This window comes from Culex quinquefasciatus, chromosome 2 (genome assembly GCF_015732765.1).
Source record: "Culex quinquefasciatus strain JHB chromosome 2, VPISU_Cqui_1.0_pri_paternal, whole genome shotgun sequence".
NCBI classification, from domain to species: Eukaryota; Metazoa; Arthropoda; class Insecta; order Diptera; family Culicidae; genus Culex; species Culex quinquefasciatus.
Window position 1 is genome coordinate 27,516,039 of NC_051862.1, and position 24,516 is coordinate 27,540,554.

A 24,516-nucleotide genomic window follows, 5' to 3' on the forward strand; every position below is an offset into this window, starting at 1 on the left:
TCAAAATTATAAAATTGAGTTCATTTGATCAGTTAATTATTTCAACTGTTTTTGTTAAAGACAGCTCTCAAGGAGGAGAGGAAAGGGATTTGATTTAAAATTAAACAAACATAAAAATCAGGGGTCTATGATGGCCCACTCTACCCTAACTGGGAGTAACTCGTACGCGATACGCGCGCGCATCATCACACTATACCGACTATCTGTGTCGCCCCGCAGCAGAGTGGTGCATCGTACATCCTCTGTTGACCTAGTCCTTGAGCTCTTGGTGTGTTTGTTTGTAGAGTAGAGGCATCCAGGAAGGAATCGTCCGTTCGCTCCCAGTGCAGTGGTTCACGGTTTGAACTCGATTCAACTCCACGGTTCTGAAGGTCGACACGCTTGTCGCGAGTAAAGTTCTATCGCCGTGGTGTGTGATGCAATCGATTGCAAGGATTCAAGGGCAAGTTTGCAGTTTAAAGTGATGTGGTTGAAATTAGAACAGAGTTTACTAGAATAATTTGAAAAAAGGGAAGATTTGTTTGTGGCCAGTAACCTTTAGAACGTCGTGTGATTTATAAAAAGCAACCAAAATGACACAGTTGTTCAAAATCCGCCACAAGTAGGTATTCAGTCCACAGGAGAGGTAACTTCAGAATACACATTATACATCTAGTGGAAATAGTAACATAATAGTGCCCTTGATACTGATATTGATTTTTTGCTGCCTTCCGCAGCATCTCAAGCGTAAAAGCAGGACTTCAATATGGATACAAGTTTTGAAATCTGATTCTTTTCGGAATGTTTTTTTTTTTAATTTCTTGACAATGATTAGTTTCTGAATCAATATTTTTTTATTTCTTGACAATAGAGTAATTTGAAAAGCAACTCTGCATCAGCAACAATTCTCTCAGAAATCAACCTATTGCGGTTTTTTGTGTGTTAATTTTGGTTTGTTTGCCTTAAACCTTGCAAGGGCCTTTCCTATGACCAAAGATGTCATTTTATCTGAAAATTCTAGAATCTATGTCTTGATAACGGATTTGGAACGTCATCACCTAAAATTGGAACTAAGATTGGCTGTGTCAGCATATTCAAAATTTAATACACCACCGGTCACCGGTATTAGGTATTCGACTGAAAGTAAATACAGTCGACTCTCTGGTTGTCAATATGCAAGGGACCGTCGAGGAAGAGAATCATCAGTTTACAGAACGATGCAAAATGAAGACTCGATTGAAAATATTATTTTCTTGATACCCAGCTATGGGAGAGAATCATGGCAACGTGCATCAAACAAAAACAAACTAATGTCAAACACCCTTCAAAGCTTCGTTTCGCCAAGAAAAACGTCTATGCAAGCCATGAGAATGTGAAATTATTGACAACCGGAAGAGAATTTTTAAAGCAAACAAAATCCAAGGGACCGTCGAGGAAGAAATCCTTCAAGCAAGGGAAAATATCGAGGAATGAAGATAATTGAAGTATGCAGATTGAAGGGACTGAAGAATTCATCGATAGATGGAGAATTATTGATATCGAGAAGATCGACAGCCAGAGAGTCGACTGTACAAACACACGCAAGAAATTTAAGAAAAACTCTTTTGTTTTGTTAACATATCAAATGAATGTCCGCAAACAACATTTTAGAAAATTTTAATTTTTGATATTTTTTGAGAATTAAAAGAGACAACTGAGCAATTCTCCACCAAACCCGGAAATGGATTATACTTATATTTTTTGATTTTGCTCAAACATTGTGGGCATTCAATGTTACGACCTTTTGAAATGTTAGTCTTGATAAAAAATCCAAAATATTGTTTTCGAAAGATCGGAATAATTCACGAATGTTTCATTTATTCACACTAAAAATCGAACCATTAGTTGCTGAGATATTGACATTAGAAAATGGAGGGTTGTTCCTGTTTCTTCTTCTATTATCCGCTGCACCTCAGCAACCAGAGGTCCAATCTTCAATGTTTCTTAGACGAAACTGTAGGAAATTTTCTGAGCTCTTTGAAAAAAATATTTTCCGGAATGGACAATCATGGACACTATTTAAAAAAGTAAAAACTCGGAATTTATCGGACAAAATTTTATTTGAATGGCTATATTTTGAAACGGTGCACTTGATCAAAAAAATGTAGAGTACTTTTCGATTGCAAATTCGATTTTGTATTAAAAATTAGGTCGAGACGTTTTAAGTACAGGATTTAAGTTTTTTTTTACAAAAATAACAATTTAAAAAGAATATAACTCGTCGGCAAAATATTGGTCCCTACTTCTGAATGGCTTAAAAGGTACGGAGTTTTGTCCCCTAAAACAAGTTAAAAAATAAAAATATGGATTTTGGGATTTTTTGTGCAAAAAGTTAATTTAAAAAACACCAATTTTTCCGTGTACCTATTTTTTATGAATAGTTCTCATCAATACCTACAACTTTGCCGAAGACACCAAATCAATCAAAATGTTCCTTAAAAAGTTACATATTTTTGAATATTTACGTACAATTGTATGAACAGCTACCAACATTTGTATGGAAATTTGTATGGATGAACCAATGACACAAAATGGCTTCTTTGGTGATAGTTTAAGTTATATAAAAAAAATACAAAAAAAAAAAATGGTCGAAAACGCCCGATTTCGTAGAGAATTGGTCAACTTTTAACTTTACAAATTACTATAAAAAACATTGACAAAGTGCATTGCAAGTGCGATGTTTTTTTTTCAATAGTGCCCTTTGGGCAACTAAGTCTGTAAATATATTTTTCGTTAAGTTTAAAACATTTCCTTTAAGTTTATTTGGCAAACTTTAAAGATTGATCCTCTTGTTGCTGAGGAAAAGCCACAAAAAGGAATGTTAGAATTCAACTTTCCATTTTTCTTTATTTTTCAAATTTTTGAGTAAACCAAATGTTATTTTTTGTGTGTGTTTTTGGTGGTATTCTACCCTGACTTTTTTTATCGCTGACCGAGGCCGGTTTCAAAAACATAAAAAATGGTTTCAAGTGTAGAAAAAATACGTATTTTTGGAATCTAACCTTGTATGGTAACATCTTTGCTTAAGACACCGGATCGATCAGAAATCCCATCTCAAGATACATATTTTTGAATATTCACAAGAACATTTTGTAGTACACGTCCGTTAAATCAGACTGACTTGTATGAAAAACTTATTATCAAAGATTGTTTTTTGCCTTCCTCATCTTACTGAGGAAAGGCTATAAAATCACTCAAAAAATGAACTAATTAATTTGACCTCGTAGACCCACCTTCACGTATACCTATCGACTCAGAATCATGTTCTGAGCAAATGTCTGTGTGGATGTGTGTAGGTGGGTGGACAAAAAAATTGTCACTCGATTATCTCCGGACTGGATGAACGGATTTTGACCGTATTAGTCTCACTCGATCCGTCTTGGGGTCCCATAGGTCTCTATTTAAAATCAGCAAGTTTAGTAAAGTACTTCAAAAGTTATGCTAAAAAAACGATTTTGGCGTATGTCCGTAAGATTGTAAAAAGGGTGGTTTTTGCAAGAAAACCTATCATATTATACATTTCAGAAATGTATTAAAAAGACTTTTCAAATGAGCCCAAAACATTGAAGATCTGACAACCCTATCAAAAGTTATTAGCACTTAAGTGTTATTTATACACTTTTTGGAGGCCGGATCTCAGATATTTCAATAAAAATTATGTCCGGGTTCATCATGCGACCAATCGTTAGTTAGATAATCAAAAGACCTTTCAAATTAGCCTAAAACATCGAGGATCTGACAACCCTATCAAAAGTTATTAGCACTTATGTGTTATTTATACGCCTTTTGGAGGACGGATTTCAGATATTGTGATAGAAATATTGTCTGTATCTTTCTTCGAACTATCGCTGGATAGGTTTTTTATCAGACCTTGCCGATGAGCCAGAAATATTCAAGGTCTGTGAATCCTATCAAAAGAAATGAGTAATAAAGTTGGTTTTTTAAACATGTTAAGGTGAAGCCATTGATCATTTTCGAAGAAAATTAATCATCACTATAAAATATTCTGTATTAAATTCAATTTAACGAATTTCATCACCAAAAGGAGTCAGCATGTGCCGGTTGTTGCCTTCTTGAAGCCACTGAAAGAATTTTTGATCTAAATCAAATGTGCTTCAAAATTTATATAATTTTGTGGCACATTCATTGACGTCCTAGTTGGCAATCATTGATTAATGACGATTTCCATAACTTTACTAGGAATGGAATAATCGTTACCAAAAGGAATCAGCATGTGTAGGGCACTATTCTAAACAACTTGTTCAAGGAATTTTGTCAAAATATTGAAAGCGACGCAAAAATTATATCTTTGAACGAAAAATTATGACAATGATGGAAGTCTTCACGTTAAGGGGGAATGTTGCTATTTTTACTGAATGTATTAACTTTATGAATGTGAGGAAGGCACCAACCACCTAAAGGTGGATTAAGTAACGTTTTTTTTAAATTGAATTTCATCAAAGTCACATACATTAAAAATATCTATGAAAAAGGTGAAATTCTAGAGAATTACTCAGAAGTGAATCGCTGAAGTTTTTTTTTTTTTCTAAATGTCAAAATACAAAATTCAATATCGTGAAAGAAGTTCCGTCAATGTGATATTTTTTTCTATATGGTAAAATTATTGAAAATCGGACAACCCTACTTCAGGTTATTGACAGATGAGTTATTTTTTTCAACCATTTCTCATATGTTAAAAAAATACTTCCGGAACCGGTACATTGTTCCATCAATAAATGAAGATAAATTGAATGAGTCATGCATTGCCGATTTCATGAATTTCTATGAAATCGATTTTCAAAATCGCCTAACAGATTTTTTTAAATTACATTTATCCAAGGGCTCAAAATGCCTAATAGGAAAATATTATTTTAACAAAGTTACAACCCAAAAGTGCTGACCAGTTCCGGGACACCCTGAGAACTTCTCAAGAAACACTTCAATTCCTGTTTTTTGTTTTTCCTTTCATTTTGACCGATGCTTTGTCTGCACACAAAATTTCAAACGTGATTCTCTTTGAAGTACACCAACGGCCCTGGCTGGCGTCCAGTAGTCGCACTAAGCCCATCAGAAAAAAAAACTTGAACAATTTGCTTTCGAGAGATATGTGGGGTACCTTGAAACAGCCCTAATTGGTGCCGCGCACTTATTTGAAGCACCTCGCGCGAGTTACCCAAAAGTGCAGCACATGACCTTGCGTTGATCAACCTCACGCCTTAAGGCTCGTTAGGGCGTACCGATTTAGCAACCAAATTGTTGAGGTTGTTTATAGTTTGCTCCACCAAATTGGTTATTTAGTAAGCGCGCGTTCAAGTGAAAGTTTCGTGCACGCATCGCTCATACGAAATCGAAATCGCATACCCTGCTAACCCAAATCCATTTGTTTAAGAATTTTCTTTTCGATCCGATCTCTCTCACTCTGTTTGTGGATTCAAAAGCAATCAATCACTAAATCCGACCAAAGTACCCTGATGACGGCGCGTGATCTGGGCTTCAACGCTGCGAATCGTCCTCCTCACTTCTTGCATGCTAATATCGACCGTCGTGAAAGCTTCTTCTCTTTCACCTTCTCTCGATTCCGGACACATCCCGGTCGTTGATCGGTCCCGGATCAGTCCGGATCAAGTCTTGCCATAATGGCCGCCGCGTTGCCATAAAAAGCTACTCACACATTTTGACAGCTTAGCGGTGAAATCTGGGCGGTTCGAAAGCGTAAGAGCATTCCAGCGACCTCTGGCTTCTTTCTCGGAAATGTACCTACGAGGTAAACCGGATTGTCTTGAACACCACTTCGTTCACTTCATTACCTAGCGCTGACCTCTTTGGCTGCACCGCACCGTCTTCCTTGAGTTGATGCTTTGGTGTGTTGAACACTCTTCATCTTCCTGCACTAGGTACATCTCATTCGACCATGCTGCATACATTGGCGAGGGGTTTGTTTGTTTGTTGATGTTTCTGCAACCAACAACTCGCTCGAGATGCTCAATCAGGGCATCACTTTGTAAACGACCTTGCAGGTATACCTTCTGTTTGTGTTTGCTGGCGATGATCACACCGTTTCGCCAAACATTCCAAATCGGACTTCTCCGGTGGCGGCGGCGGCGGCTTCAGGTAAACAATCAACCACTTTGGCCAAATTGGCGCCAATCGCCAAGTGCCACTAATTCGTCCAAAAGTGCTTCCCATTAGTGCCGCGGACCATCACGCCTTGGCGCGTCGTCTTCGCGATGATCGATCGCTGATTGATCCGCGAATTTCGGAAACCACTTGGAAGTGCCGCGTCACATCCAGTATAGCGTAACTGTGCAGATCTTACGCGCTAAGGTCCCCGGCAATTAGGTTTCGCAAAACCGAATTGTACTGCGCTGGCATTTCTTCAAAGACAATCCTCCATTAACCATTCAAATCAAAATGTCAACGTGTCTAGGAGCGCGCGCGCGCAACAAACCATAAAAGTCTCGTTGCATATCTCAGCGCAAGAATCACTGACATAATACCCTACTGTTTTGTTACGCTACTTTCCTCCGTGCCAGATTCAAAGCTAGAAAAACTGGACTCCCCAAGTTGTCGCTGCCAGTTTGCGAAAACAACGAAAAAACAAGTCGCTCGCGTTGTCGTCGGAGTTGTTCCAGAAACGCGGGTCATGGTCTCAGTCTACACGAAAAACGAACATATCTTGAGGACGTGTCCAACAATTGGTACGTTTACCCTACAGCTTGCACCCTCCCCATAGTAAGAGACCAATCTAGTTCGGCGCATAGTTGTTATGCCATTTCTTGGCGCAGTTGTTGTAACATTTGCTAAAAATGCACTCATTCGCGGTGTAGTCTGACTGGACTCGCAAGAAGTGCGACGGGTCTTCTTCTTCTGGGCGTAGACTACAAACTGGTTTCGGACGACATGCGGTGGCCAGAGGCAGCTCATCTGCTTCTGGTTTTACAAGTCGTCGGCGTCGGTCGAGTACTTGAAACATTTTGCGTTGAAGAACATTGTGCGGAAAAAGAGTTCGGAACGACGACCGATGTGTGTCGACACCAACGACTCTTGTTGTTTATACCTACTAGCACCGTCAGATGGTCAAGCGCTGGCGCTAAAGGTCACTCGCACCACCACTGCTGGACGGGGTCGATGAGCGAATAAGAGTCGCAAATTTAAAGCAGTGTGAATTAAGGTTTTCGAGGAAACGACGGAAATAAAAAAGGAAGTAATTACACAGCAAAAATAGTAGAAATCCAGCTTCGTGCAAATGGCCTGAGTGTAAAATAAATTTAGCATTATTTTATGAAATTCTATGTAATATTACACCCTGAAATGTGTAGCCCATCAGTATGGGAAACCTACTTGACCGAAATGTCAAGCTCATATATGCATTTATCCTTTCCATTTTTCATCGGTCTGATGGCAGAGCGTGCTAAGGCGCTAGTCCTTACTGTTGGTGCTGTGTTTGAATCCCGTCGGTTGCAACTTTTTTTTTTGTGTTTACAAAAATTGTACATGCAGTGCGTAATATTAAGTGTCTTTTTTGACGATGCGATTTTACCATCGGATTTTATGCTGTGTAGACTTCGAAACACCAGTTTGGCATTTAGTTCTGTATACAGAATGTAAAAAAAAGTATTTACACCCCTTGGGCACTATGCACATTTTGTGATGAAACATATAAACAATAATTGTTTAATGTTTATTTCTATTCATGAGCTTTTTGTAGCAAAATGTTTGGCATGAGTTTCTGAACAAAACGTATTGCTAGGTTTCTGTCAACATTAAATTGTTTTGATGTTTCATCACAAATGTGCATAGTGCCCAAGCGGTGTAAATAATTTTTTTTATGCAATGTCACTTTTTCAGTCTAAATTGAGGTAAATTTACATCATAAAAGAGGTTTAATTTTTTTTTACTGTATGGTCAATATTTTTCGTCAAAATTTTCACCAAAAACGTTTAAATTTGCAGTCGGTTGATATACCATTTGAAATCTTACTTTTTGACAAAAGTATTAGACTTAAACGGGTGCAATTCTGTCCGGAACAAAATAAACTGCAGATGGCGTTTAATTTTTCCACAAAAACGCAATGCCGTCAATTTTAATTCTGCGTTGGTGGTCATCGTCATCGCGTCCAGATGATTGAAGATTTTATTTTATTTAGTAGTTGACGGCAAAGTCCAATGATCGCCGTCCGTTTATTTTCGGAAGCGCAAAGATGATTGACGTATGTTTTGATTGCCCCTTCTGCATGATCCAACGAAGCAGCTAAATTGTATGTCTCCGGTGACGGTTGAGCTTTATAAACTTTTCAAAGATGGTTGATTTGAATAATCGCTTTCGTATATGAAGTATGGTGGAGAGTTGTTGCGTTCTTAATTTGCCGTAACTAATAACTTGAGCCGCCAAGCGACTCCTTTTAAGTAAAGTTCTAATGTCATACAATCTTAGTCTACCATCAATTTGTGGGTGAACTATTAGCGCGCTAGTCCTCTATGGATATATAGAAGACTTTTATAGAACCACTTCAAACAGGTTAGATGACGCATATTGCAGTTTTTAGCAGAATTTAGGGTTTCATGAGGATATTTTCCAGAAAATTTGAACATTTGGATTGAATCGTAGTGTTCAAAATACCCTGACATCCCCTATCCATGGTTCCAGTGCAACGGCAGGAGTCAAGGGCAGTTATGATTTGTCGACGTCGTATGTGGACACGACTGCTCCGGCAGATAATCTCTCTTAACGACATACACCGTTCATTCGTGTGGTACCAGAGAACCAGAGTATAGACGACTTCCTAGACCAGCCAGTGCAATTCGCTACGGTGCATGCGTGTACTAAGTGCAAATGCGATTAAGATTTGCACCGATGCAAATAAAGGTTTCAGCGCACAGCTAGATTACTTGCAGATGTGAACAGAACTATACAGCACGACAACATAGTATTGGACTAGACTAATTTAGGTATTGCAAATTACACCAAAAGTAGCGCAGCATTTTTCTGGGAGGAAAAAGCTTTCAGACTGAGAGTAAAAAGGTACAGTGAACAGACTGAGAGCATTACCCTCTCAGACGAATTCAAGACCGTTTTACTCTCAACCATCGCTGTTAGTGTAAACCATAAGATTATTCCTGATCATGACTCGAGCCATAAACCGTGTCTTAATTTGATCCAAATTATAACCCAAAATAAACCGGCCTGTCACACTCCCTCGAAATCTCTCTCGAGACCCGTGTCACATGCCTCACGTCCAACGGGGTGTACATAATTCGTCGCCCATCAGCATCACGTGCCAAGAGTTGGGGAACCCGCGGTTTAGCTTCGGTGCGTTAAAACAAACACGAAAAAGCAACATGTAAAATACGATTTGTTTTCATTTTTTGAACCCCACAGTCGGTCTGCCATCAACCTAACGATCGGGCGACCACTGTTTTTAGAATTCACACCACGAACAGTCAAAGATTGCAGTTCTCGGACAACGTTCTGAAATAACCTTAAAAATTGTAGGAAAATCTTAAATTTTACGTCCTTCTGAAAAATTTGACTAGAGTTCTGACGATCTCATCCGTTGGCGACGTGCGTCGGGTTAGTTTTACGCGTTTGCCGTGCTGGGTTTCTAAATTTGGCGGCCGGAAATAGAACTCAACCTGTCCGTCTCAGCACCCCAGTCGATGACAGCGTAACGTCTGCTGACATGTGTCGCGCAGGAGGAAAAAAAGAACGCGCGCTCGCCGTGCCACAATTAAGAAACCCCGTCCAATTAGGATTCGACCTAATTTCGGGTCTCAGAATTTCATTCAAAGAAGATTTCCTTCCTCATTAGAGCGTTCACTTTACTAAATTTAAAAATTTTCGACTTTCGGAAAAATATAAAATTATACACATTATGGATGATTTATTAGAATGTCACATAATTTTTCGACCTACAAATTACAGCTAATGTGTTAATTTTATTTAAACTCTTGGAAAATTGTTTAAATAATCAAAAAAGAAAAAAGTTGCGTGACTATATTTAAAAAATAGCTTGATGACGAATCTTCACATTTTAAACCAAAAACCTTATAATTTTATTTCTATATGCTATAAGATGACCGATCCACGTAGCCCAGTGGTAACGCTTCCGCCTTGTAAGCGGTAGATCGGGGTTCAAATCCCGGCTCGAACCAACACAACTGGTGATCTTTTCACTGGATTCGATTGCTTAGTAAAGGGAAGGTAGTTTATCGTCACAAACTGGACCTTATCAAGACACCTTAGGAAGACATGGAATGTTAACATTTACCTCAACATGTTTACATTAAGTTGAGAATGAAACTGCCACTGAATCCACTTTGTAAATGCCGGCCCCGATACTCTTCACGAGTGTTCCCCTCAGGAACAGAGAAAGATTTACTTTATAAGAATAATTTTTATTTTGCAAGTTAATTGAACCTTTTTCTTATTTTGCTTATGTTTTAAAATTTTTTTTTAATTTGTTTAAAACATTGTTTTTGTTTTAATCTATTTCTTTCTATTCAAAACAAGAAAAATTATCAATATTTCTTAAAGTGCTAGTTTAACATAAACCTAGAGTAAATTTTCAGAATAACCTATGAGTCGTGAGTTTCCTTTTACTGTCATCAATTATCTTTCTTAGAAAACAAGAAATAAGTATCGTATTTTATGAAATTGTCTTTTTTTACTTTTATCAAACATTCTTTTCGGCCCGTCACTACATAGTAAAAAAATCATGGTAATATTACATTTGGGAATGGTACCTCTTTTACTCAGAAAAAAATATTTAATTTTACCTCTGAAAATGTGTAATTTTACCACTTTTCTGGTGTAATGCCACTTTTTCAGTCTTAACCCTCAACCGCCCGAATTTTTTTCGATTTTTTTTTATTTTCCCGTGTCGAGGAAGTCATTTTGAGCAACCTTTGTTATACAAAAACATTACTTTTCTTGTTTTATACTTTTTTTGTTTTATTTTAAGTATTTTAATTTGCATTTATCTTGTTTGTTTTTGGTAATATTTTCTAAAATTTTGAGAGTTTTTATTTCCAATGCTTTTGAAAGATCAAAATTTGGTTGAAAAAATGATTTTTGATGATTTTTTAGATCGAAGCTCGTCTAGAGGCGGGGTTAGGTTGTAGGTAAAATTACATCATAAAAGAGGTAATATTAAACCAGCCCAAATTACACCTTCTAAATTTACACAATTTTTTTACTGTGTACTTCAGGAAAATTCATCACCTTCTATTTGTATGATGTTGCTTTATAAGAAATGTAAAGTTTTGTCCTCAAATTTGCAAATTTTCAACATCCGGGCAATATTCATTGCCAAAAATTCCAAGAAATTCTCAGTTTCTGAAAATTGATCGCTCTCATCGAAGAACCGGCAAATTGGTTCACAATGTCAACGCGTTAAATAATGACGATATTGGATTGCACGCGTTACAAAGCCAACTCGAGGAAGTGTGTTGTGTGAAGAGGCATAAATTTTTCACAAATTTAAAAGCAATTCGATGTCGGCTGTCACTGCGAGGTTATTTTTCTGGCAGGTTTGGCGACCTTTATTTGCTCGTGTTTAATAGGAGCAGACGGTATTGTAGGGGAAATCTACCCTTTCCAATCAAACACCTATCTTCGTCATATGGAGAGTTTGATGCTCGATTAAAGCTCCAAAAATACTATTTGGGCTATAAACTTACCAGCAACAGCACCGCCTCGAGTAAGCACGCAAATGTATGCCACTTACTGGCCAAAAAGATCACATATAATGCACTTTTGATCATAATTTTGTATTTTGCGAGACCACTTCTCATCATTTTGTTGGCACACACAGTGACACACACGAGAATCCCTCAAACACTTAATGAATATCGCCAAAATTAACTTTTTCACGGCGCTTAAGATATGAAATTGCTTCCAACTACCGGCAACATGTTCTTTTGATCATTAGTAAGGCACTCACTTGAAGAATAATCCCGAAAAATGTAATAAATTAGCAAGCGCCATAAAAAAACAAACGCGCCAAGTCGTTTGACGTTTCAATTTTCACTTTGCATTCCAATCGAAGGCTGAAGAAAACCGAGCGAGAGACGAAGGCAAAAAAGAACAAAGGCTGGCCGTCAACACCACCAGCAGCACAGCCAGCGATGCCAGGAAACTTTCCCTATAAATGCCACTTTTCGTGAGTGTTCGTTTGAACTGTCAGCGCAAATGGCAACACTCGACAGAGTGTTGGAAGAAAAAGAACTAAGCCGATATGAGAAAAATGGGCGTGGCCCAATGCATTCGCCTCGATTAGAATACCCTTGGGAATTTTTTTTGTTAAATGCTTGGTAAAGAAATAGAATAACTTTTAGTGAAAGTGAAAATAAACAGAAATGTTCACAAAAACTTGCTCTACTCGTTGGTGTACTTGGTTTTAGTAAAATTCAAGGGAGACTCTAGATTATCCAGCATCATTCAAACACGACCGCTTATTAGGATTAAAATGGGTAGATTTCCCCTATTGTTTATAATAAAAAAGATTTTTACTCTTACACTTCGTTTCATCATGATATTTCAGGAAGAACAAAACCGCTTCACAAGGGTCTCTTCAATTATCCCATGGAAGTGCAAAAATGGGAAAATCACGTCAAACGTGACGATCCAGATCAATCCATTTCCTCCCACACGTTCCACAAGTATCTCGATAACGTCTCAAGAGTCACCGCTTGTCGTGACGCTGACACATCATTTGAACCAGCATGAACCATCAGGGAGTTCAATCTTGTGCCAGAGAAGCTGCATCACCGGCTTCATGACTTGAGATTTAGTCTTAAATGGCGTCCAAACACGTGCCATCAAGACCAGCAGCAGTAGCAGCTCTTGCCATATACTTGCGAACCTGAGACTTCTCCAAAATGGGGAAAATCTGAAGCACCTGCGAAAAGTACGAATGTTTGCTTATTACACAATAAAAGTGCATCGAAGCATGGTAGCGCGCACTGGAGTTGGAGTGTTGGGGGATGATATTTAATGCCTTCCGTGATTATCCCCAGCAGTGAAACCTGGAGCATTCTACACTGGTGGGGATATCAACTGTGAACGATCTATGGCCACGGTGGAAACTCTCTCACCGTGCTGAGAACTAGAGGAGGGTAATTTAAGCTTGTACACAGAAGTTACTCGCGATAAACGTTGCGATTATACGCATTTTGAGCGCCAGTCGTCGTCGTCGTCGCGGATGAGAATTTATCATTTGGGATGAGGATTGTGTTCTTGCAACGTTCCAGTGAGAGTGTTCTCACGCGACTGGAACGTGAGACTTTTGGAGAATGGGCGGAACAAGGAAGCTTGGATTGGAGTGGAATAGTTAATTGAATATAAAAAGTTTAATGTGTGATGAGAAGCGTATACATTTCAACAGATTATTCTGCTTTCAATATTTTAAGAAAATACCTATTTGAGAATTATTTAGGCATTCACCAGAAGTAAAAAAAAACAAGTGATAAATTTATTTTTTTTCTTCATATAAAACGAAATTTATAAGTAGATGTACCTCACATAAATTTAAAAATTTTATCAAAAAAAACTAAAAACTAAAAACTAAAAACTAAAAACTAAAAACTAAAAACTAAAAACTAAAAACTAAAAACTAAAAACTAAAAACTAAAAACTAAAACTAAAAACTAAAAACTAAAACTAAAACTAAAAACTAAAAACTAAAAACTAAAAACTAAAAACTAAAAACTAAAAACTAAAAACTAAAAACTAAAAACTAAAAACTAAAAACTAAAAACTAAAAACTAAAAACTAAAAACTAAAAACTAAAAACTAAAAACTAAAAACTAAAAACTAAAAACTAAAAACTAAAAACTAAAAACTAAAAACTAAAAACTAAAACTAAAACTAAAAACTAAAAACTAAAAACTAAAACTAAAAACTAAAAACTAAAAACTAAAAACTAAAAACTAAAAACTAAAAACTAAAAACTAAAAACTAAAAACTAAAAACTAAAAACTAAAAACTAAAAACTAAAAACTAAAAACTAAAAACTAAAAACTAAAAACTAAAAACTAAAAACTAAAAACTAAAACTAAAAACTAAAACTAAAAACTAAAACTAAAAACTAAAAACTAAAAACTAAAAACTAAAAACTAAAAACTAAAAACTAAAAACTAAAAACTAAAAACTAAAAACTAAAACTAAAAACTAAAAACTAAAAACTAAAAACTAAAAACTAAAAACTAAAAACTAAAAACTAAAAACTAAAAACTAAAAACTAAAAACTAAAAACTAAAAACTAAAAACTAAAAACTAAAAACTAAAAACTAAAAACTAAAAACTAAAAACTAAAAACTAAAAACTAAAAACTAAAAACTAAAAACTAAAAACTAAAAACTAAAAACTAAAAACTAAAAACTAAAAACTAAAAACTAAAAACTAAAAACTAAAAACTAAAAACTAAAAACTAAAAACTAAAAACTAAAAACTAAAAACTAAAAACTAAAAACTACAAACTACAAACTACAAACTACAAACTAAAAACTAAAAACGATTTTTACGAAGGGGGGTAAAAAATCCCAAATTTTGCGTTACGTAATAAAAGAACGCTCCCTTTAATTCACATTCTCATGGAGATGGTGGTCTAAGCGGGTTGCAGTCTGGAATTTGTCATGTATGTGTGATGATTGTCAAGCCCAGTTTGCTTAGAAATTGATTAAAGGGAATTAAAACCAAATTTTATCAGAAATGTAGGAATTGTAATTAATCTAATTGTATTAGACCAAAATTCAACGTCTATCTATCACCTCCGCGGTGTGCACTTTTTAGATAAGCGTCCTTCAATTTCTCTCCGCCGACAATATTATCATCAAACTGCACATTTCCCGACAAACAAATCGCGATCGATAACTGGAGTGAGCTTAAATGTTAAATCAGCTCGAGAGCGTCATCGTCGAAGGGAATCACCATCCACGGTGAAAAGGTGCACATTTTTATCACCATTTGGACTATGTAATTCGTTTACGTAGCTAAAATGTGTGTGTCGAGCTGTTCCAATATTTGTAACATTCCGATAATATTGGTTGGAAACAGATAAGCCGCGTAGTGATAAGATGAAAAACCAGTGGTCTTCTTGCAAATTGATTGTGGTTTAGGGGCATGTCAAATTTTGCTAGAACTTGGCCATCACAAGTTGGAGAAAATTCAATGACTTGCGATTAGGCCCAAAATAGATACATCCAATCCTATTTTCGTCATACTGAGGTTCTCGCCAAGAATCGAACCCAGTACGTTCAAACTTAACCTCTAAAATTCCACAACAAGAAGCAGCTGATAACACGGCGAGCTACCACAATGATAGTGAAACCGATTTTTTTATTATTGGCAAGTCGGGTCTCGGGCTCGACCATCGAAACCCCCCTGGCCACAGTCATTTGCGACAGGTTGAACCTTCAACACCGAGACAGTCGACCGCGCGCGCGCCATCTGGATTTTGTGATTGTTATCTTTGACCCATTGATTTTTATCGTGTTTGTTTTGCATCGTGAACCGTTGGCGTCCACCACTTTGGGTAAATAGTTCAAGGTGAGTGATGATAAAAAATACGCGTGTTTTGACAGTAATTTCCTCCCTTTTTTTATAAATGAGGTGTGATGGGTTGAGGAAGATGATGATGTGGCACGTTCAATAACGTAAATTAAAAGTGAGAAATGGTGTGTTTACCTTCGTTTATAAGAAAATTAGTCATCTCTCCGTTCCCACAATTACAGGTATCAATATAATAATAACGAATTCAAATGCAAATAGCCACTTTTTCTCCACTACCCCGTTTTCAAGCCGCACTCAACTGCATACAATTTATGCAAATTTCTTTATTCATTTTCTCGCACCTCTCTGCCATAATGAGCGCCTGCTTGGTGATGTCAAACCGTGCCATAATGGCGAGCAGCAAAACAGATTCTTTCCCCTTCCAGAAAAAAGGGGTTTGCTCGTGGTTGATGAATCATCCGACCAACCCGCTCTGCAGAGTGGTCCACCTCAGCTTCCACAATGTGATCGTTTTGTGGGATAAATGGTCATCATCAATTTACGACTTGCTTGACAAATCGAAAAAGGTAGCCATAAACCACACATCAACTTCATCAAATGAGCACTCAGTGAGCTTGAAGCACAGACAAACGGACGTGAAGCTGACAAAATATCAGTGTGTATTATTTTAAAATATTGCTGGGATTGAATCATTATGAATTTCTAAAATTGTGGTTTAAAGAGACCGTTACTCTTTACGGTGAAAAATTAAATAAAAAAAAACTTCGTATCTATTAGTCTATGTTGGAGCACTGAGTCAGCCAGAGGTCTTTCCGTGTCAGGATTGGGACGGCTGACCTTAACCATTGTTGATGTGTCACCGACCCAGGACAAAATCTCGTCATCTTAAGATATTTGCATTTAATCCAGCAAAGGTGATTCATCCAGAACTCGTTTTTTTTTTTCGTTGCACAATTTTAAACGGATGTACTCGAGTGCGAACAAGTGCTGTTGAATCGTCCACGTACGCTACTCAGGTGATAGCAGCACCCGCCAGGCTAATTGGAGCCCAATATCTGCTCAACGAGGACAGATTAGCGCGTTCAAGTGGCTCCAGGCTGATATAATTAATCAATTGGTCACACAATCGTCGTTGCCTCCATTATATAAGGGGGCAAAATACCGGCGCTCAATATCTGGCTCAATATTGGACGATTTTTTCTTTGAAATATTTACGGCATAAATCACGTTTCAAAAAATGTTTGATGGCTGGTGGCTTTCGTTCCGTGTGAAGTGGCTTGTTTGCATGCTTCATATTGCCTGGGAGACTAAAGAGGATCACTGAACCGAAGAAACCATTTAACACCTTATCGAGTCGTTAAACACCACGTTTCGGAGTTGTGCATTTTTGCTACGAGGAAGGAGCGCAAAAAAAAACTTGTTCCGATGTTAAATCAGCTGAAAACATGCCTACAATCTACATGCTTCGGAAGATGCACTTGGCGCACAATGTTAAAAAAAAAAAAAACAATTTAAAGTGATAACAGATTATTAAAAAAAAAACAATTTCACTCAGAATTTCTTAGACTTCTCAAAACGAATTTGAATATTAAAAGCCAATGTCGGTAAAAAAGATAAAGAGAATGAACTTGCAACTTTTTAATAAAATTTGTACAGAATTGTTCAGATTGACTTTTTGCATTTAAATGATAAATTGTTTTTAAACATTATTAAAACACATTATTTTCTGAGACTCAATTTTGCTAAAAAAGTAAATAGTAAATTTTCAAAATCTCATTCCTGTATTGTATATTGAAAAAATAATTGGAAATTCAATTCTAAATTATCATGCAAAGCGTATCACAAAATGCTTATGGCATAGCTATCAAAATTTGCAAATAAAAAATACACAAAATCTTCAGTGTTCATGTTGTGTTCATACAACTAGTATACAACTGATTGTCAATATTGAGCAGTTCTCTAGGATTTCGGTCATTCGATTTTTTTTTTGTATTTTTTAATCCGACTGTAACTTTTTTGGTGCCTTTGGTATGCCCAAAGAAGTGTCTTTGGCAAAGTTGTAGGTATGGATACGGACTACACTGGAAAAAAATAATACACGGTAAAAAAATCTGGTGATTTTTTATTTAACTTTTTATTACTAAAACTTGATTTACAAAAAAACACTATTTTTATTTTTTTTTTATTTTTTGATATGTTTTAGAGGTCATTAGAAAATGGTGGTTCGTTTGGGTGAGACTTAGAAAACATCAATTTTCCTGTTTTTAAACCTTTGCATGGCAATTTCTCAGCAACTAAGGGTCGTTTCAACAAAGCCCGAAAAAGCAAAATATAGAGAATTTTCTCAGCTCTTCAAAAATATTTTTTTCGAAAGTAGGCAAACATGTGCACTAATTTAAAAAAATGAAAAACTGCGACTATTTTCAAAAAAGTCACTTAAATATGGCTATAACTTGAAAACGGTTCACTTTATCAAAATTTCACTGAAGTACTTTTTGATTGCAAATTTGATTTTACATCAAAAAATTAAGTTAAAAAATTTTTACGACCAAAATTTCGACTTTTTTTTAAATCAGTATTGATAAAAAAATTCATAACTCGGTCAATGATTTTTTGCACAACCTGGAAATTTTTGAAAAGTTGGCATTTTATATCCTCTAAAACATATAAAAAAATAAAAAAATTAAAAATACCTAGTGTTTTTTTGTAAATCAAGTTTTAGTGATAAAAAGTTAAATAAAAAAATCACCAATTTTTTTTACCGAGTATTATTTTTTTCCAGTGTAGTCCATATCCATACCTACAACTTTGCCGAAGACACCAAATCGATCAAAAAATTCCTTCAAAAGATACAGATTTTTGAATTTTCATACATTATTTTTGTATGGACATCTGTCAAATTTGTATGGAAAATTATATGGACAAACTAATGATGCAAAATGGCTTCTTTGGGCATACCGAAGGCACCAAAAAAGTTTCAGTCGGATTGAAAAATACAAAAATTAAAATTGAAGAAAATAGACCGATTTCGTAGAGAATTGCTCTATTTTATAAAATATTTTGAAGGGAGGAGGACCAAAAATAAAACAAAATTTTAATTGTCTAATTAACTGAGTAAATAAAAAATCAGGTTCATCTACCCACATCTTGCTTAAATTAAGTGTAAAGTTATTATCACAGCAAAATATGTGTAATTTGACAAAATAGTTTAGGTTGAAATTTTTGCTTAAAAAAATGAGCTATTTGAAATATTTTCTTAAGCAAAAAAATTTAAACCATGTTATACAAATGAATCATTGTTATTTTAAAAAAGAACCAAACCCTTTAAAATACATTACAAATTTGTGAATATGTTTTCACTTTTCACTGAAACATTCCCAATTTTTTAACTCAAATGGTCTCACTGAGAATCAAATTATCATTCCATTCGAATGAATTAACTTTGCATCCCTGTCGATTCATTACAAATTCAAAGCTAATAGAAATCCTCTTCTGTCCATTAATTCTGTATTGTTTTCATTTTTCCTGTGTGCAGGTCTTCGAAAAATTTTACTTATCTTGTTTTTTTTTCATTCATTTTTAGTATTTTTGTGTGCACTTTTTTATACATACTTAACCCTCTACAACCCAACCCCGCCTCTAGACGGGCTTTGATATAAAAAATCGCCAAAAATCATTTTTTAAACCAATTTTTGATCTTTAAAAAACATTGTAAAAGAGAACTTTTAAAATTTTAGAATTGGAAGTTTGACTAGTTTTATGTGATTTTGTCAATGTTTTAAAAATGAAAATTTTTAGGGCTGTTTTTTAACTAACATTTTCTATATTTCAAGTAAAAGAATTATGTAGTAATTTTTGTAGTATCCCAGACTACGCCCCTACGATTTTGTTTACAATTAAAATAATTATGTTGCCAGTCTGTAGCAGAAAATGGAAAAAACAAGCAAAACATTGAAAAAGTGGCTGTGAAAACATAAAAAAAAGAAAGGAAAAATGTGAGGTGGTAGAATAGACCAAATACCTTTTAACCTAAAAGCTAATAGTCGCAAAAAGGGTTGAAACATCATTTTGGACATAATGAAAATTACTGCATACTTAACCCTCTAACGCCCAGAGCTGTTTGCTTACCGTAAAAATAGTAAATAGCTAAATTTTGGGTACAATAATGCAGGAAATACTTTACTTTGACCCACAAACATCGAATTGGTACAAAAAAGTTAAATTTGAAAGGGTGCACCAGAGCACCATCAAGAAGATGAGCAACTTTTTTTTTAAATCACAAAAACTTGTTTTCTTCAAATCTATTGGTTCAGTAGTATGTGTTTAAAACTACTTATTCTTTGCTGTAAGACAAGATTTCTGAAGTATGAATTACAAATTCTAAAATCTTTGCATTTTGAGATTTCTTTGATTGGCTCATTCAAAACTCACAAACGCCCATTTTCATGAAAAATGAGGAAAATAATAAAACCATAGGTCTAATAACAATGTTATTAGACCGATGGTTTTATCAGCACCAAATGAAAAAGGTTGAAAACACTCAAAATCACTACAAACTCACAATGCTATTCACAGGAGTTTTTGTCCAAGGTTCAAATGATAGCAAAACATTTTTATTTCGCAAAATAATTTTGTGTTTGGTAATTTTACGGGCTTTCGAATACAGATCTTATTTATTTCCCTAAATTTGAGTTCAAATTTCCGGTGCTCTGGAATTTAAAGTAGGGACAAAGTATTTTATTTCAAAACATTGGAAAATTCATATGAAACAAGTAAAATTATTAAACCCATGACTTTCTAAAACACGAAAATAAAAGCTTTAGATACTTTCCAACGATTTATAAACTTTTGAAAGAGGTGAAAAGATGTTTTTACGAATGTTTAGATCGAAGCCCGTCTAGATACGGAATTGGGTTGGGCAAAAATCCCAAAGTGAAGGTACCTAGTTATGTTTCAAAAATTACAGCTCAAATACGAAAAAATAAATCAAAACGAATAGTACAATCAAGGATTACATAAAACCGTTTTTGTCGAGTCCAAAGCTAAACATCGCTCAAGTATGCGATACTGGCAATCTATTTAACGACTATCGATCATGATAAGTGATTATCAAAAATGTCATCGGTAATCGCAACGATATGACCACTTTAACCTTTTAATTGTCCCGAAATGTCCACTTTCATTAACGAAAAATCCGTCACAAAAATCACCTCACAACGTGACACCCGAGTCACGCTCCAATTTCGCTCCACTCACCACTCGAAACCAACCAGCGAACGCATTGATATTGACAGAAGAGATTAAGTGATAGAGATAGAGAGGTGGTGGTTTGTTTGCACTTTGCCTGGCTCTGTCTACCTTCCATCAGCGGTCCCAACCCAGCTAGGATGGAGGAAATATCATCGCCACTTTGGCCATCGAAAAACAATTAAGAAATAAAAACTGTCGGTCCGAAATGTCTTATCTGGAGAAGAACTCATTTTGTTTGCCCATACCGACGACGACCACGATGGCGATGGCGATGGCAATCGATCGACAATAGGTCATTATCACGAAATCAAACATTAGAAGCGTTACACTAATTAGACCTACTCCATCGAGAGCTTCGTGGGGCGGAAACTATACTGAAATATATAGCAAGACGGCGGTATTTAAATGCCAATACAATCAATTTATATATTGCACAGTGAAGATCTTTTATCACACTCAAGTGTGACTCTATCAACACAATTCTTTGGAAGAGCAAATAATGTGACGGGTTCTCTTCTTCTCCGCGACGGCTCGACGACTTCGAAAAACGGACTTTGTTTATCAGTGCTCACGCCAGGGCTCAATTTGTTGTTGACGCACTCGAATTTGGTTGCAAAAATGTCTTATGAGTTGAAAACGCTTCAAAAACTTCTATATTTGATTCAGTTTTGATAATTGCACATGTATTGTTTGGTAGTTTTGGTTCTTCAACAAATTTAATCTCTCTTTAACGCGTTTTTTTAATTTTTGGTATTTAATACATTGATTTCTTAAATTGAAGATCAACAAATAGAATTAATCTTTAAAAAATATTCTAAAGATCACTTCGGCCTGACTTGCGTTCAAATGCCATTCAATTTTTATTGAAGTGCCTATGATTCACCAATTGGAAAAAGAAAACACACGCCAAGAAACTACTGAAGCCTGCTAGGGTGATTGCTCACTCGAAAGATGTAAACTTTGCGAAGAACAAACACATACACCACAAGTTTTGCGAGAAATCACGGCACTCATCTCAGTACTGGAGCAGCAATCGGCGAGTGAAAAGCAATTTGTCATGTTATAGTTGGAAATACACAGATTTATAATGTGCGGGTCGGTTGGTTGGTGACAGCTATTTTGATAAGCTGTGCGAATTTGGTCCGAAAATAAGTTGTTTTTTGCTAAATTGAAACAGTTTTGGGAGATTTCGAAGATTTTTGTGTTGAAGGAAAAAGAAGATGCAAAAATCCAACAGAATGTCGTAAGTGGTATCTATAATGTTTTTCTTTAACAGTCCAAAAGAAATTGGGGAACTACACACAATTCGTATGATTTCACAATTCCAAATGATTTAGAATAACCGTATATTGCGGTTACCCTTGGAAAAAATGTTAAACTGTTCAAATAACTAAAAAACCTAAATTAGCAAACTTTTACAAACGTGCTAATAATGGAAATATCCACAGCAAAAAAAGTAGTAATCCAGCTGCGTGTAAAAGGCCTGGGTGTAAAGTAAATGTTGCATTATTTTATGAAGTTATATGTAATATTACACCCTGAAATATGTAGCCCATTAGTATGGGAAACCTACTTGTCCGAAATGTCAAGCTCATATATGCGTTTATTCTTTTCATTCCTCATCGGTCTGATGGCCGAGCGGGCTAAGGCGCCAGTCCGCATTGTTGGTGCTGGGTTTGAATCCCGTCGCATGCAACTTTTTTGTTGTGTTGTGTTTTTTGCTGTGTATGATAGAAATGCTTCTTTTTGTAAATAATAGGTTAAACTACAGTCAAGAGAATCATAGATCATTGCTGGATTTGTTATCCTTATTTTCATAATTCAAATATGTTCTCTATCAACTCGAGTTTTTTTTTAAACCACAAAAAGAAATATTATTACATTTGAGCAATTCTTTACAAAATCGACCGTTTTCGACCATTTTATTTATTTGTATTTTTTTGTTTAGCTCAAAGTGTGTGGGGGCCTTCCCTATAACCCAAAAAAATCATTTTGTGTCAATATTACTTTTGAAGGAATTTTCTGATCAATATGGTGTCTTCGGCAAAGTAGAAAGTATTGATATTGAGGTATTGACTCTTCAGAAGAAATAGATACATACAAAGCTAAAAAAGTAGTAATCCAGCAGCGTGTAAAAGGCCTGGGTGTAAAATAAAAATTGCATTATTTTATGCAATTTTATGTGATTTTACACCCTGAAATATGTAGCCCACCAGAATGGGAAACCTACTTGACCGAAATTTCAAGCTCATATATGCAATTATCCTTATAACTTTTCATTGGTCTTATGGCCGAGTGGGCTAAGGCGCCAGCCCTTACTGATGGTGCTGGGTTTGAATCCCGTCGGTTGCATTTTTTTGTGTTTGCATAAATTGTACATGCAGTGTGTAATATTAAGTGTTTGCGATTTTACCATCGAATTTTTGCTGTGTACATGGAAAAAAATATTGTCGATTTTTAAATAACTTTTTTTTTACAAAAATCGAAAAAATCGATATTTTTCTTACATAATTTTTTTGACCACATTCTTTTTATGTAAAATTGAATTTGTAATCGAAAAGCACGTTACGTTTTTTTCGATAAAGTGCCCCGTGTTCATGATATAGCCTCCGAAAGTTTGATTTCACGCGAAATATTTGCAATTATTCGAATTTTAAAAATAGTGACCATGGGTGGCCATTTCTCAAAATATTTGTTAAAGTCCAGAAAATTTGCTATAATACAAAACTAAGAAACATTGAAGATTGGACCTCTGTTCTATGTTAGAAAATAAAATATTGATGAAATTTTCCAATCTTTTCGAAAAACATGTTTTGGAAGCAAGACTAACATTTCAAGTGGGCGTTTTATTGCAATTTCAGCCAATTTAAAATGTTAGTCTCAGTACAATTTAAAAAAAAATTTCACGAATTTTCAAGAATGTTTAATTTTTTGACATTGAAAATCGGGACGAAACCCCGATTATTTCAATTATTATATATTTTTTATTGTTTTGCATCCCTTCGACCTCGGCCAGAGTCGAGGGACAAATATTTTGAACAATATTTGCATCGGCCTTTTTTCAAAAAAATAATTCGAAATTTTATATCAAGGCCTTAAAAACACTAAAAATACATAGGTTTACCTTTTCAAAAGATCAGAAAATTTCTCAATTTTTTCTAACGATATAAATTGGTCTAATTGTTTCCAAGTTAAATTGAAAATTAAGTCTAGTTAGGCGTAGCTTAAAAAACATCTTCTCTCTCACAACATTTTCTTTTAGTTTTTTTATTCTAGCTACCAGTTGTCAACAACCTCAAAAACAAAGTTAGTTTATTTTCTCGGACGCTTTTCTTTTATGAGTTATTTTGGATAATTGCAAATTGGTTAATTTTCAGGAATTGTTATCTATAGGTTTCTTTAACTTTAAATTTGAATTTTGTGAAGTATTTTTGCAAATTACATTTTGCCGGAAATCAATATAAATGAGAACAATATTTGTGAGAGAACAATATTTGGGTCTGAAATTTCAAAATCCGTGGACGTAATATTTGAACAACCACTTATGTAAAAAATAACAAAACTAAATATTATTAACAAATTTATTTTGAAATTTACTAAAAAATAAACTTTAAATAACAATCCAAAATTTCAACATTTTAATAAATATTTTTTGAGAAATGCAAAAGTTCAGTTGATTTGCAATCCAGACTCGGCCTTGGAAAAATTTTACTTCGGATAATCGAATCACAAAAAAAA

The 24,516-nt window shown here is 35.2% G+C and overlaps 1 protein-coding gene across 1 annotated transcript in view; it reads left to right on the forward strand.

Moving 5' to 3' along the window:
* Positions 1-223: 223 nt before the first annotated feature.
* Positions 224-24,516, forward strand: part of LOC6048577 (unconventional myosin IC) — a 37,958-nt gene continuing 13,665 nt past the window's right edge. Inside the window, 1 exon segment of the mRNA XM_038252354.1 lies at positions 224-601. Coding sequence (XP_038108282.1) covers positions 573-601 — 29 coding nt within the window. The 5' untranslated portion in view covers positions 224-572.